This window comes from Leucopleurus acutus, assembly GCF_964270905.1.
Source record: "Leucopleurus acutus genome assembly, chromosome: 1".
Classification (NCBI taxonomy): Eukaryota; Metazoa; Chordata; class Mammalia; order Artiodactyla; family Delphinidae; genus Leucopleurus; species Leucopleurus acutus.
The window spans coordinates 190,252,857-190,269,061 of NC_139142.1; the positions used below are offsets into that span (position 1 = coordinate 190,252,857).

General features: G+C 38.2%; 1 protein-coding gene across 6 annotated transcripts in view; it reads left to right on the forward strand.

Annotated features, from left to right (window-relative positions):
• Positions 1-16,205, forward strand: part of MLLT10 (MLLT10 histone lysine methyltransferase DOT1L cofactor) — a 248,288-nt gene that overhangs the window by 214,066 nt on the left and 18,017 nt on the right. For all 6 annotated transcript variants that reach the window (XM_082853775.1, XM_082853770.1, XM_082853772.1 and 3 more), the window contains one exon: positions 5,113-5,291. In XM_082853775.1, the coding sequence (XP_082709901.1) occupies positions 5,113-5,291 (179 nt within the window). The remainder of the gene's footprint in view (positions 1-5,112; positions 5,292-16,205) is intronic.

Here is a 16,205-nt window from a genome sequence, read left to right on the forward strand (position 1 = left end):
TCATTGCTGTGGCTCCTCTTGTTGCGGATCACGGGCTCTAGGCATGCGGGCTTCAGTAGTTGTGGCATGCAGGCTTAAATAGTTGTGGCATGCAGGCTTCAGTAATTGTGGCTTGCGGACTCTAGAGTGCAGGCTCAGTAGTTGTGACATACGGGCCTAGTTGCTCCCTGGCATGTGGGATCCTCCCAGACCAGGGCTCGAATCCGTGTCCCCTGCATTGGCAGGCAGATTCTTAACCACTGTGCCACCAGGGAAGCCCCCCACTTCACCTTTAAGGAAAGAAGCTTAGGGAAGTTAAGTTGCTTGTCCAAAGTCACGCAGCTGATCTGAGGTCCAAATGAGCCCCATCCTGCAAGTTTAATTACTAAGCTATACTGCCTTGCCAAATAGAATTTACTCATTCAGTACTGAATGATAATGATAAACATGTATTGCAAATCTAGTATGCCTGACACTGCTCTAAGTACAATACTGGGAATAAGGCAGTGAACAAAGCAGACTCCCATCCTCATGGAGAGTACATTCCAGAGGGACATGGGAAAGACAGTGAACAAAAGGAATAAGGAAAACATGCAGAATGATAAATGTGATAATGAGTATGGAGAAAAATAAAGCAGGGGAGTAGATGGAGGCAGTGAGGGGGTTGCAGTACTCAATAGGGTGGTCAAGGAAGTCCTCTCTGAGAAGGTGCCATTTGAGCCGAGACCTGAAGGGTGCAAAGACATCTGTGAGGAACCCAAGGAAACTTCGGACAGAGGAGGAGACGCAAGCACGGTCTGTCTGGCACGCGCTGACCCTAAGAACCTCAGAGGGGAGCCTTTTTTGGGACAGCTGCACGTTATACCTGCGCTGCTTCTCTCCCTCGGGCGCCCGTGGGTGGGTGAGCAGGTCTCCGTCCTCACCGCCACTGTCACATGCGACAGCTGACCCGGGCTGGTCCTAAGTCCGGGCCTCCTCTCTCTCCAGTTCCATTCGCCAAAATTCATGCCACACGAGGAGCGCTCCTCCTGACAGTGCTCATTCCACACGTCCTCCCACGCCTGGTTACACACAGGTAAAAGTGTGGTAGTGCACCTTTGTTTGCCCATTGGATTAACAAAGATCTAAGGACTAGATAAAATTGAGTGTGAGGTGGAAAAGAGGCACTTGGTCTCTGTTGGTGGAAAGTGTAAACCGGTACAACTGCCCTGAACGGCAGGTGCACAGTATTGTATCCTGAACAGGTGAATTTGAGGGTATTTTCCTTGAGCTTGTGCATTGCAGGATTCAGTTCTATTTAATTAGATGAATGTCACCTTGATTTAGATTAAAATAGCATATAACTTGTAAAAGATGAAAATAGAGTGAAGTTAAATAGAAAGCAGGTACAGAACAATCTAAGGAGGATTATTTGCCTTCTGAAAAAGGATCTAGAGGTCTTAGTGAACGGTTAATGCTGTACCATCGTACCCGGGGTATGAGGGAGTTGAGGAGAGCCAGTGATCCGCATTTTCAGAAAAAGATTTAGAATTCCATGCTTTCCTGACTTGATAGGAAAGGAAAATTTTGATTTGTTCTATTTTATTACAGTAACCTGAGTACCAGTTTCAAAGTGTGATTGCTGCGTTTTTAGCTGTGCAGTTTCCCATTTAAGATCAAGCTAATGCAGTTAGAAAACAGACTTAAGTTTAGGGATTGAAGATCCTCAAACACACCACAGTTTTGCTTTTCAGTATTATACTTTCATGATATATTATTGCATGTGGTAATGGTATTTGCAGTTTTCAAAGTGTAGTACGGACAGTAGAGGACCTGACAATTAAAATACTATACTTCCCTGACTTAAAGATAAATTTTTAACTAGAGCGCTAACTCTAAAATAGCTATAGCTACCATTTATGGCAACTTACTCTGTATTAGGCACTGTTAGAGCCTTTACATGAGTATTCCCAAAAACCTGTAAGGTAGCTATTATCTTGGTTCTTAGAAAAGAACAGTATGGAGGCTCACAAAGTTTAAGATCACAAGGTTGGGAGAGCCAGGACGTTTGTCTCAGTCAAAAACTTGTCCTGTTGTGATTTCAGCCTACTGCCTCCAGCTCGCTTTTGCCTTTTGGTTTTGGGAATTGGAGATTCCACGTATAGTATGCTTTTCGACATTAAAAAAAAATCAGCACTCTACCTTTTAAGGTACTTTGAAAAAGCTGAGTTCAAGTACTTCTCTCTGGAACTCTTCCACCCTAGTCTCTTCCTCTGAACTTAAGTCGTTTTTTGTATCATATGTCCTTATGGTATTTAGCATTTCCCTCCTGTATCATAGTAGCTTGGGAGTACTTATTAGCTGTGCTGTGAGACTATAAATTCTTTGAAGGATGAATTCCTTTCTGTTCTTTGCCATCTTCATTGCCTTTTTAAAAATTATTATTAGAACCTCAATAAGTATTTGTTGAAAGAACTATGGGGTAAACAACTTAAAACAATTTTTTTTCTTCACCTACGGGCCTGTCCTTTGGAATGTAGGTTTATAAATATTCACTGCATTTATGTGCTCTTTTCTGTCCTCCACAGCCAAACTTCTTAAAAGAGTTATCTTGCCAAAATTTCTTGTTACTTTTCATGACTTCTTTTTCTGGCCTTACCTTAAATGATCAATAGAATCATTTGACCTTTTCCTTTGAAATTCTCTTAGGTGGTTTCTAAGATTCTCTCTGTTTCCTTATTTTGTTCTTTGTGGTCCATCTTTCTTTCTTTTTTTTTTTTTTTTTTTTGCGGTATGCGGGCCTCTCACTGTTGTGGCCTCTCCCGTTGTGAGCACAGGTTCCGGACGCGCAGGCTCAGCGGCCATGGCTCACGGGCCCAGCCGCTCTGCAGCATGTGGGATCTTCCCAGACCGGGGCACGAACCTGTGTCCCCTGCATCGGCAGGTGGACTGTCAACCACTGCGCCACCAGGGAAGCCCTAACATTTTAACTTTTAATGTTCTTCTTGATTTGGTTCCTGCTTATTTTTTAGCCTCATTTCTTGCTTAAGCTACACGGATGGCACTTATAAGTTCTTAGAATCTACCTGGCTCTGTGGCGCATGTTTCTTCCTCAGAATGCCCTTCACCTCTGTCCTCCAGCTCCTTTAGAAATTAGCTTTAAAGGCACCCATCTCTTCCAGTTCGCTTTTTGACCTCATCCTTTCTCACTCCAGGTCTGGGTGAGATAACCCTCTTTATGCACTCACAGCCTCCTGAGGATATCTCTATCATTATACTCTTCACGGTCTTTTGTAATTGTCTCTTTTTTCCACTAAGCTTCTTGAAGGCGGAGACCACATATCTCGAATGGCTTTGTATCTCTAGGGCTTAGAATAATGTCTGGCAAACAGTGAGCTCTCAGATGTTTGTGGAATGAATGTATTTGTTAAGTGGACAAATTATCATTATTCTGGAGAAATTGTAGATATAAAAAGGATCTTAGGAGCCTCAATTATAGTTGTAAGGCCTTTAAAAATGTCCCAATTTTTGTATTCCCCTTGTTTGAAGATTATAGGTACTTCTATTTATTATGAATCAATAATATTTATATTCTTTAGAACAAAGTAAATTTTACTGTTGATATAACCACTGTGTTTTCTCAAAAAAATTTTTTTGACTATGGCATACTTAGGTTCTTTTTTTCTGCTTTCCTCTTGTTTATAGTGTCAAGTTCTTGAGGTCTTATTCCCTCCCACCCTCCCAAGAGCCCTGGTTTATTATAAGATTTCTCAGCCTCCATTGCTATTAACTCTATGGGCCAGATAATTCTTAGTTGTGAGGAGCTGGCTTGTGCATTGTACAATGTTTAGCAGCATCCCTGGCCATTACCTACTAGATGCCAGTAGTACCTCCTAGTTTTGACAACCAAAAATGTGTCCAGACATTGTCATATGTCTCCTGTGAAGCAGAATCACCCCTGGTTCAGAACCCCACTGGTTTATAGAGATTCCTGTCTCTTAACCTTTATCCTCAAAGAGCCTTTCCTTCTCTGTGGACTTTTTGTTATCAGCATAAGAGCATGATCACCCATCTTGGGGGGAAAAAAAAACCCCAAAAAACTCACAAAACACTTTTTAAAGTAACTCCTAGTTTCTTCTTAACTTTTGCTCATTTTCTCTTTCTGTCCTCTGTCCATCCACTTTTCTAGAGTGAATTGCTTCTACTCTTTCTGGCTTTTTAACCCTGTGGTGCTACTGAAAATACTTTCAAATCTCTTTCCTCTTTTCCTGTGTTCTCTGAAGTGAATGCTACCACCACCTAGCTTTCCACGTCACCATCATCTCTTAATGCTCTGTTCCCTGGCCACCCCGACTGCTACTTTAGATACCCCATTCGGTCAGTCATAAAGTCCTGTTTATTCTACCTCCTGAATATCTATAGAATCCACCTGTATTCTTTATTCTCACTGCTGTGTCCCACCAGTGGCATCAGGCTCTTTGTTGTTCTCGGAATATCAAGTCTAGTCCTGTTCCATTTTATTTTCTGCTCTGTAATGTGGATGACCTTTCAAAAACAGACTCTCTTCCCATTTCATACCTTCTCAATCATGAGTGCTGGGGCTCTAGTATCTGCATTTTTGAAAGGCTTACCAAGTGATTTTTATACAACTCTAATTTCTTCATTCTCCTATTTCAGAAACATGTCACTGCTCTTAGGAATTCCTAAAACCCTTATTATTATTCTTACAAAGCACTTCCTGATGTGATCTCTGTCTCTTAACAAATCATCTTTGACGTATAAAAAAAAGTCTTAGTTTCTTTAAGACAAGTACTTTATGAAAAGTCAGTATTTATACATTTAGTTACTGGGGTTTTTTTTGTTTTTTGTTTTGCGGTACGCGGGCCTCTCACCGTTGTAGCCTCTCCCGTCGCGGAGCACAGGCTCGGGACGCGCAGGCAGGCTCAGCTGCCATGGCTCACGGGCCCAGCCACTCCGCGGCATGTGGGATCTTCCCGGACCGTGTTTTTTTTTTTTTTTTGACATCAATAAAATTTATCATTGTGGGAGGGATCAGGAGGAAATGTGGGTATTCTAACATCGATTAATGTTGGTGTCTGTGACCAATTTGACTGCTAAATTATAAAATATTTAAATAAGATTTTTTTCTTGTAGGTATTTATAGCAGCAGTGATGTAGCAGTATCATTTCCAAATGTAGCATCTGGCTCAGGATCCAGTACTCCTGTCTCCAGTTCTCATTTACCTCAGCAACCTTCTGGGCATTTACAGCAAGTGGGAGCGCTCTCCCCGTCTGCTGGGTCGTCTGCACCCTCTGCTGTTGCTACAACTCAGGTAAATTATTACAGTGTTACAAAGTAACATGTACATCCATTTGTCTTTTTTTTTTTCCTAAACATCTTTATTGGAGTATAATTGCTTTACAGTGGTGTGTTAGTTTCTGCTGTATAACAAAGTGAATCAGCTATACATATTCATGTATCCCCATATCTCCTCCCTCTTGTGTCTCCCTCTCACCCTCCCTATCCCACCCCGCTAGGTGGTCACAGAGCTCGGAGCTGATCTCCCTGTGCTATGTGGCTGCTTCCCACTAGCTATCTGTTTACATTTTGTAGTGTATATATGTCCATGCCACTCTCACTTTGTCCCAGCTTACCCTTCCCCCTCCCCGTGTCCTCAAGTCCATTCTCTACGTCTGCGTCTTTATTCATCCTGCCCCTAGGTTCTTCAGAACCTTTTTTTTTTTTTTAGAGTCCATATATATGTGCTAGCATACGGTATTTGTTTTTCACTTTCTGACTTACTTCACTCTGTATGACAGACTCTATCTAGGTCCATCCACCTCACTACAAATAACTCAGTTTCGTTTCTTTTTATGGCTGAGTAATATTCCATTGTATATATGTGCCACATCTTCTTTATCCATTCATCTGTTGATGGACACTTAGGTAGCTTCCATGTCCTGGCTATTGTAAATAGAGCTGTGATGAACATTGTGGTACATGACTCTTTTTGAATTATGGTTTTCTCAGGGTATATGCCCAGTAGTGGGATTGCTGGGTCGTATGGTAGTTCTATTTTTAGTTTTTTAAGGAACCTCTATACTGTTCTCCATAGTGGCTGTATCAATTTACATTCCCACCAACAGTGCAAGAGGGTTCCCTTTTCTCCACACCATCTCCGGCATTTATTGTTTGTAGATTTTTTTAATGATGGTCATTCTGACCGGTGTGAGGTGATACCTCATTGTAGTTTTGATTTGCATTTCTCTGATGGTTAGTGATGTTGAGCATCTTTTCATGTGTTTGCTGGCAATCTGTGTCGTCTTTGGGGAAATGTCTATTTAGGTCTTCTGCCCATTTTTGGATTGGGTAGTTTGTTTTGTTGATATTGAGCTGCATGAGCTGCTTGTATATTTTGGAGATTAATCCTTTGTCAGTTTCTTCATTTGCAAATGAAAGTAAGTTAGATTATAGGGGAGATAAATGAAATAGGGCTTCCTATAGGAATTTATAAAATATCTCAATCTGTATTGACGCGAGTGGAAATGATACACACGTTTACATGATATTCATGGGAGAGCACAAAAGAATATGTTGGCACCAACTGATTCTTTTCAATTTCTGAGTTCCTGATTTTGTCCTAATGATGTAAAATAGTAATTTGGGGGGAGCTCTTATTCCCTCTTTTAAAAGTAGGACTTACAAAGTATGAACCACTTTTGGACTTCTGTGGTTTTAAAAATTCCTTTCATAATTTTAAAATCGCAGAAATAATATATGAATATCTGTGGTGTAAATTTTTAAAAACCAGTGAAGGAGAGTATAGGATTAAGAGTGAATGATTCTTTTAAGTACTTATAGGGTGTTCTTTCTTGTGAGAAAGAAGGGATATTTATAATATTATAAATAATGGTGACTATGTTGGTGGTTTTGCATTTATTTATCCTTTTCCTTCATTTTAGATCTGGAACTTGATGGGTGACCTAGTCTACAGGAATGCTCTAAGAGCCAGAGTCAAACCAGAGAAATCATAATTATATAAATAGAATAGTAAATGGCCACAGCTGTGCACGTGTGTGCGCGCGCGCGCACACACACACACACACGTGCGCACACACACTCACACACAAGCACGCACACTCACTCCCCATCCCCAACCCCCATGTTTCCTCAAAGGTAATAATTTAAAATTCCTAAAGTATATATATTTTTTCTTTATTTGGAATTCTTTATAAATTTATTATTTTCATTTTACCCAATGCCTCTAATAGTCTCAGAGTTTTAAGAAAATTATGACAAAGACAAATGTCTAGTTATAAACAACTAGTTAAGTAGTTAGTTGTTTGTAAGTTGCTGTAAACTTCTGCTTTATGTATGTGTTCATAATTTCTATTGTATGGGCCTTAGAATATATGTACACTTTTCCAGCATTTTCTGTAAGTTGTACATCAGAGCACAGCATTAAGTTATTTTTAAAGTATGTAGTGGTGCAGTGCAAACGATCACCATTATAATTAGATCAAGAATTAGAATAAACAACAGTTCAGCACAGAAAAACAATGGCATGGTTAGTGGTATTGTCTTTGAAAATGAAAGTTAACAATTTGGTGAACTTCTCAACCTGAAGAAGGGAAGTTTGACTAGTTTAGGAGAGTTTTTCTCTAGCTCATTTCACTAGCCTTGGTGAGGTATAGGCATAATGATAGGGGTTTGGGGTTAGAGAGGGTGAAAGGATAAATGAGAAAATGGCTCTTATTAATAGTTTTATCTCTTTTAATTAAGTGTAACCATATGCTGTTGATAGCTTTATATCCTTGGAAAGAGTCTCACATGAACATTTTCAATGTGCATTTTCCTTTCCTTTCTTTCTAAAAGTCTGTTTTAATTACCCTCTGGTTAATTCCAGGCTGAATTAAGCAAAAATCTCATTTCTTCCCATTCATTATGTTTGTGGTTTTGGGGGTTGACTTCAGGGAGGTGGGTGGGGGAAGTGGTAGTGAAGAGAAATTTATAGCTAGAGGGAAAATTCCACTTAACATATGACTCAGCTGAAGAACAAAGAAATCATAGTTTCAAGTAATCCAGGATTCAGTCCAATTAAAATCTTCACTGTTTATCCTCCTCCCTGTTTCAGTAAGGTGGGTCTCTTATAAATATGATCATCCAGTGAGACTCCCATGCTGCATGCCGAGACAGCTGCATCTGTGTTTCTGTCCAGCAGTAAACACTTTCTGCCTTGAAGCCGGAGCTTATTTAGCCTGGCTTATCTGGTGCTGCTGTAGCAACCATCAGTCTCCAGGCAACTGAGGCAGGTTGACCTCTGAGTTGAACTGAGTGCAGAACTACTTCAGTTTAGCTGCCTTAGACAATAGTATTGGTGTTGAATGTGCAAAGTGTGAATTTTCTAGGCAATGTGCAAAGGAAAGGATACAGAAATATTTAGAATAAATCGAATGTTTAGATAGAATTCCTAAAATTGTGATGCACTTGGTAATTTAATCTTCTTTCCAAATGACAGAAGTTTATTTCTGTTTAACTTTTGTATAGGCCTTGTATGTTTTCAGATCATGCAATTCACTGTGTTTAGATAATCACACCCTAGCCTTTTATTTAGAGTTTCTTTATAGGTAGTTGATTTAAAAATGAAGAGAGTAGTGCTATAAGTGTGTAAATTAAAACTATCAATGTTTAAAATATAATTATAGAAGCCTTGTTACAATTATTGAGAAAACTATCACACCAGCAAGCAAATGTTTTAAAAAATACAAATCAGAGAATAGAAGTGTTAAATTTGAACGATGTTTTGACTTTCCTCCTTTCCCTCCCAAAACCTTAATGAAAGCAGTAATTTTTAGTGATGGGCTTGGTGCCAGCAGGATAAAAATCCGTAGGTCATTCTTGATCTTTCTGGCCTTGGTTTTAAGTAAGATAGACAGGCCTCTTCTTTGGTTTATTTGCTGTCTTAAGGATTGTTCCCAGGCAAGTGGTCAGGGAAGTAAGATCAGGAAGAGCTAATAGAAATTAAAAACTGAAACTAGATTTGTGCCTTTAATGGGGCAAAAAGGAGACACTTGTAAAAATGTGGGGAGGCAAAGTCTGATGCTTAGCAGCCCTAATTTGTAAAAAACCTTTAAAAATGTTTGATAACCTAGTTTTATATTGTTTGATGTCAAATCCTTTTGTTTTATTTGATAAACTTGTTTTTAGGGTAATTATTCCTTCACAGATATCAGCAGTATAGTTACAATTATAGTTCCTTAACATTATTGGAAGATAGAACTGCTGTCCTTGTGATGTTTTAATGATGGGTGCTCTGCTCTTGTATCATGGGTAGAGGTATAAATTAGTTTCTATAGGTGTGCCATTAATATTTCATTTTGCCTTTCAAATTCCACTGTTTCTTAGTTCTGCATTCATTCTGTTTTGTCTTTGGAAGAATCCTGGTGCTTTTGTTTGAAGGATGATTGCTTTAATAGAGTTTAAGACAGAATGTAATGAAAATAATTGTATTCTAATATGTCTTGCATTCTGAGTTTTGCTTTTGGATACAGTCTTCATGTAGATAATCATGGTTCCTTGTTTACTCTGTGTTACTATTATAAAAATGATACAGGTTTAAAAGTAATTGAAGGAACTTCTAAGGTTTATTTATGTGATATTTACTAAATGCAGATAAATTTAAGTATTTTAAGGGTATAATTTAGTGACTAATGTTTTGCAGATTTCTGTGAGACTTTTACTTCAAGTATCTTAACTTTGGTGTGTGTGGTTGGGGAGCTGTCTTAGATATAATCCTGATTTCCTTTCAGATGATGGCTGATAGGGCACTTTAATTCTGTTTGGGAAAATGGTTCAGTTTCCCAGGCCGATTCATCTATCTTTGGAGGAGCTCTGACTTGATTGGTCAGAACGAAAGTTTCATCTATTTTATTTTATTTTACTTTACTTTATTGTTGTATCCTGCTTTTTAATTAATTAATTTATTTATTTATTTTGGGGGTTGCATTGGGTCTTGCTGCACACAGGCTTTCTCTAGTTGCGGCGAGCGGGGGCTACTCTTCGTTGCGGTGCGCGGGCTTCTCATTGCGGTGGCTTCTCTTGTTGTGGAGCATGGGCTCTAGGCACGTGGGCTTCAATAGTTGTGGTACGCGGGCTCAGTAGTTGTGCCTTGCGGGCTCTAGAGCGCAGGCTCAGTAGTTGTGGCACAAGGGCTTAGTTGCTCTGCAGCATGTGAGATCTTCCCGGACCAGGGCTTGAACCTGTGTCCTTTGCATTGGCAGACAGATTCTTAACCTCTGCATCACCAGGGAAGTCCCTGTTTTAAATAATTGCATAATGACTTGTAATTTTAAGGAAGTCCACATTCTGAGCAGAATAAGTTCTTATAAGTGCTTTCTAATGTTACTTACTTTTTGGATGATGAAGAGGTTAAGTGACATAGATTATGAGCCTCTGTGTTAAGGGGTATCTCTTTGAAAAAACATTCTTAGGAATTTTACTGTGTCTGTTTGTGTGGCACAGTGCAAAATAGCAGAAACTGGGGTCCAAAATCCTAGATTCCTGGAGCGTTGCTGCTCACTAGTGTGTCTGTGGGTAGGTCTTTTACATTTGTGGATGTTGATTTTTTTTTTCATATGTGAAATGGAATACTTTAAATACCTGTTCTACCTGCAGTACAGGTATATTCTGAAGTTCAAGCGAGAATAAGTACTTTGCAGACCATGAAGTACTTTGGAATTAATGGTTATTACACCCATTTAGTCATTTCACATACAGCTGTTGACTAAGGTCTTTTCATTCTTAAATTATTTCAATAGCCTCTTTAGTCCTAGGGACTTAATTTCCACCCCAAAAGGTAGGTGATATATTGATTAGATATCGGCCAATTAAGAAACCTGCTTAGAATTGGTGGTTATTCTGCACAGTCCTGTTGCTCAATCATCAGTGTTCATTGATGGTTTAACTACAATTTAATCCCTCCCACTACTTTATAAACTCAATTGTGGGGCATTTCAGCATTAGCCTAAACAATGGTTTTGAATACGTTAAGCTCCTAACAATTAGGGAGCAGTTTGGGGCATTGAATAAAGTGGAATGATGCAATTGAACCTGACAGCTTTAACAGTCAGCCTGCTCATGGGACCTGAAAGTTGTTCACACATGGTTTCTTCTCTCATCACATGCTGAGTATTAAAGCCCGATGGTGGTAGCTGACACAGAAATGGGTCTGTTATCAGGATACATTTTAGAGTACAAAGTTAGGATTGAGTTGGAGAATATATGAAACTTTCTACTGTTCTCCAGTTTTTCCTGGAAACTTTTCTAGTCAAACAAACTGTGCATAAATTATCATTAAAATATTTGAATCCTTACATTATATTTGCTGTATTGCTATGTTATTATAGAATATATAGATTAAGATATCATTGCATAATGAGACAGTACTATCTAATTTTTCTTAGGGAAATGTTTTACTCTGAAATATAGCCATGTTAATATCAGAATATAATGGGCAAATTATGTTCTCTAATGAAGTTAATGGAAAAGATGGAAACCATAATAGTTTATGAAAAGAAGTTTTAAATAACAAGGTAAAGTTTGAGTGCTTGCCATCTGCCACGCATTCTTCTCAGCCCTTACGTGCAGTAACTCAAGTCTCACAGTATTCTTATGATGAAGGTACTATTTCTATCTCCATTTTTACAGATGGAAATTGAGGACAGAGAGCTTTAGTCCCTCACGCAAGGTGAGATAGTTTGTCTTATGGCCGATACAGTGATAACAAAGAGTTTTTTCTTGTAAGAGCATGGACGAAGTAGGAATTTTTAAAAATAATACTGTTTAGTGAGCTGACAGTATTTCAGAAGAACGCATTTTTAAATCATGTGTCAGTGTTGGAAAGTTTGAAGAAGAAGCTGCTGTGTTTTAGAGCTTGTTTGAATCATTTGACTTTAATGTTTATTGACAGGTTAATTGTGCATTTAAAAAATGCTTGCTATGACCTCTTCCTATATGATTGAAGCATGAAGTTTCATACTCACCTCTAGATGATGCATTGCTATGATACTTTCCAAAGGTGAAATTTTGATAGGTACTGTTCTTTCAAACCTAATTTTTCTTCTTCATACTTTATTTTTCTGCCTTTACCAACATTAGGGAGGAAAAAAAAAATCTACCAAAACAATACCCACTTTTAAGTCTGATACTCAGATAATTGAGTAGATTTAGCCTGATTTTTTCCCTCTCTACTACTAACTCCTTTAGAATGAGCCAAGTGCCTAGGAATTTGGTAGACTTACTTCACTCTACAACTAGAACTCTTTCAAAATTTCTCTGTGGTCCTAAGGGGACATTTGAAATGTAAGAGGTGAACTTCAAGCTGAAATATAATTTTAATCTTGTTAATATTTTAATAGGGTATGTCAGTCTACTTAGGAAGCACTAAATTTCTATGATTTATTTTGAGTTTCACTACTGCCTTGGTCTAGGGACTTGCATATCTTTCTAGATGCTTAACATAGTATGTTATTCTAAATTTGCTAAGGGTATTCTTTGACTCAGGTACTAAGCATATTTTGCTTCACCGTGACTTAGATTTACCTCAGTAATTATTCAGTTTATTTTTACTTTACTTGGCTCTGGGTCCATCTTGTAAAATAATTGTTACACTTAGTGAGACTTTTACTAAGGTATTAGAATAGATATAACATCTTGCGTGAAGTGGTTCCTTCAGTTATTAGTCTTGGGGAGGGAAAAAGGAACCTGTCTAAGGTATCATATATTTGGAAGGGAAAGCAGAAGTTTATTAAGGCAATATGAACTTAAAATTTCATAAAATATTTTTATCTTGATCTAAAACCGGTTTTTACATTTTGAGTAGATGACTTCATTTCATCAGGACACTATTAAGCCAAGTGACCAGTTTTTTGGTGGTCATATTCTTTTTTTTTTTTTAAACATCTTTATTGGAGTATAATTGCTTTACAGTGGTGTGTTAGTTTCTGCTGTATAACAAAGTGAATCAGCTATGTGCATACATATACCCCTATATCCCCTCCCTCTTGTGTCTCCCTCCCACCCTCCCTATCCCACCCCTCTAGGTGGTCACAAAGCACCGAGCTCATCTCCCTGTGCTATGCGGCTGCTTCCCACTAGCTGTCTATTTTTACATTTGGTAGTGTATATATGTCAATGCTACTCTTACTTCGTCCCAGCTTACCCTTCCCCCTCCCCGTGTCCTCAAGTCCATTCTCCACGTCTGTGTCTTTACACCTGTCCTGCCCCTAGGTTCATCAGAACCATTTTTTTTTTTAGATTCCATATATATGTGTGAGCATATGGTATTTGTTTTTCTCCTTCTGATCCACTTCACTCTGTATGACAGACTCTAGGTCCATCCACCTCACTACAAATAATTTCATTTCTTTTTATGGCTGAGTAATATTCCACTACATATATGTACCACATCTTCTTTATCCATTCATCTGTCGATGGACACTTACATATTCTTTTTTGTTTTAGCTTCTTATTTTGAAATAATTTTGGGGTGTATAGAAAAGTTGCAAAACCAGTACAGAGTTTATGTGTCTTGTGGATACCTTCACTCAGCACCCCCAGTGTTTAACAACTCATACTCTTTATAGTGCCAATAGGCCTGAGAACATATTTGCCCACAGTAGACACTCTCTTTCCCAGGGCAAGATAGAATTGAAATAAGGTATGTACTTCCTTCCAGACACAATTGCCAGTTTTTTGGTTTTTTTTTCATTGAAGTCTAGTTGATTTACAATGTTGTGTTAATTTCAGGTGTACAGCAAAGTGATTCAGTTATACATACATATATTTCTTTTTTTTTTTTAGATTCTTTTCCCTTATAGGTTATTACAAAATACTGAGTATAGTTCCCTGTGCCATACAGTATGTCCTTGTTGGTTATCTGTTTTATATATAGTTGTGTGTATATGTTAATCCCAAACTCCTAAGTTATCCCTCTGCCCCTTCCCCTTTCCTCTTTGGTAACCATAAGCTTGTTTTCCATGTCTGTGGATATGTTTCTGTTTTGTATATAAGTTCATCTGTATCTCTCTCTCTCTTTTTTTTTTTTTAAATTCCTTATGTGAGCTCTATGATATGATATTTGTCTTTGTCTGGCTTACTTCACTTAGTATGATAATCTCTAGGTGCATCCATGTTGCTGCAAATGGCATTATTTCACTCTTTTTATGGCTGAGTAGTAGTCCATTGTATATATGTACCACATCTCCTTTATCCATTCATCTGTCAGTGGATATTTAGGTTGTTTCCATGTCTTGGCTGTTGTAAATAGTGCTGCTATGAACATTGCGGTGCATGTATCTTTTTGAATTATGGTTTTCTCTGGATATATGCCCAGGAGTGGGATTGCTGGATCATGTGGTAGCTCTGTTTTTAGTTTTTTAACGATCCTCCATACTGTTCTCCATAGTGGCTGCATCAATTTACATTCCCACCAGCAGTGTAGGAGGGCTCCTTTATCTCCACACCGTCTCCAGCAATAACAACTGCCAGTTTTTATACCAGGTCTTCTGAAGCAGACCTGTGGTACATTACTAATTTGCTTTCGGTGCACTTTAAAAATCCATGTTCAAAGTGTGCTTTGGAGAACTGTGTATATATTGTTTCCCTTATTCCTTGTTCCAGATTCCTTTTATATAAAAGCTTTCAGTGCCCTTTATGCTTCATAACTAGCTTCTTTAGGTTCTCATGGACTTCCATGAATCTTAATGCTTTCACTTATTAATAACGAAGGTTTTTTTGAGTCTACAAAATGCCAGTCATTATATGTGTACTGTCCTCATAAGTTGTGTGTCTCTTCCCTGCTCACTCACTTATCCTTCTTTATTGCTACTAAGTTGAAGAATGTTTTTACTAAAATGTTGCGAGTTTCTTGGTCCTAAGGTGCCTACAGAGTTATCAAGAGTTTCCAGCAGTAACCGTTGTAAATACCATTTCAGAAGTGTTGGCCAAGCAGTGTCAGACATTTGTGGAATCTTTGGTAGCTCATGTTCCCTGCTTAAAATGATGGTAATGACTTGAATTTTAATGTGGAGTGCTTTAGATGTTTTCATATACCACAGAATCCTACATGGTAAAATTAGTCATTTATTTTGTCTCTCTTGGAAATTTCTTGTTTAGATAAATACAATAATTTTTAAAAGACAAAACTACCAGATAATTTTTAAACATTCAGAAAATTTGGGAAATTTATCATTCAGGATAATGAAGAATGTATTTCTAATTTATTTTATTATTTTATTATTAATTTTTCCTTTTCCTGCCATCCTGATAAAATACATGTTTCCTGCTTTGGAATCATGCTAACGATGATTGATTCTCTTCCTGTTGATAGTCATTATGGAAATCAGTTATGGTGTGCTGCTTTGCGTTTTGATCCGTTAGTGTAGTGGGTGTAGTGTGTGATTCGGAAAGTAAGATGATTTGGAGACTACATCAAGAAATTTGAAGCTAACGAGGATAAATATAAAGCTCTTGACAGAAGGAACCCTTCCTGAAAGAGAATAGGATCTTTGATTCTTGTCAGGAGACTAAGGCAGCTCATAAAACTGATAATTGGAACTAGAAAAGCAGTTCAACTGGTATGATAATAGTTTTGATTCAGCCAGTGGATGAGTGCACAAACACGAGAGTCAAAGGATAGGGTGCAGGTGCAGAGGCCCCTCCTGTCCATGTACTCAGAGCACAGCCCCACCAGCAGTCGGGAATGCACTCATTCTTGCTGGTATTTTTCTCTCTCCTCTCTTGCTGTCAGCTGTTACTTCTTGCTGCCAACAAACTGTCTCAAGATATTACTTTTTCTTCATCTTTCTAATTAATTTTCCACTTCTAATCTGTTATATGCTTAGTTGATCTTTTTAGAATTGTGTCTAGAGTAAGTAAGTTCGCTCTGCAAAGAGCATTTTTAAGTGTGAGGTGCCCAAGATTTTAAACTGGGTTACTGGTAACATCTGATCTTTCTGCGTGTCTCTTTGGATTTTTCTTGTTCTAAGTTATTTTATAAGTATCCAAGATTCCCAAGTAGTTAAATTCTGGAGAGGTTAAAAAAAAAGTCTTCCTATGTTTCCATTTTTGACTCATATTTTATATATTCTATACATGGTAAGTGTCTAGTGTGATCTTTAGGTTAAAGTGCCGACTTAGCTTTTGCCGAGGGCTAATTGATTGTTAAACAGTACTATATAATCCAAAC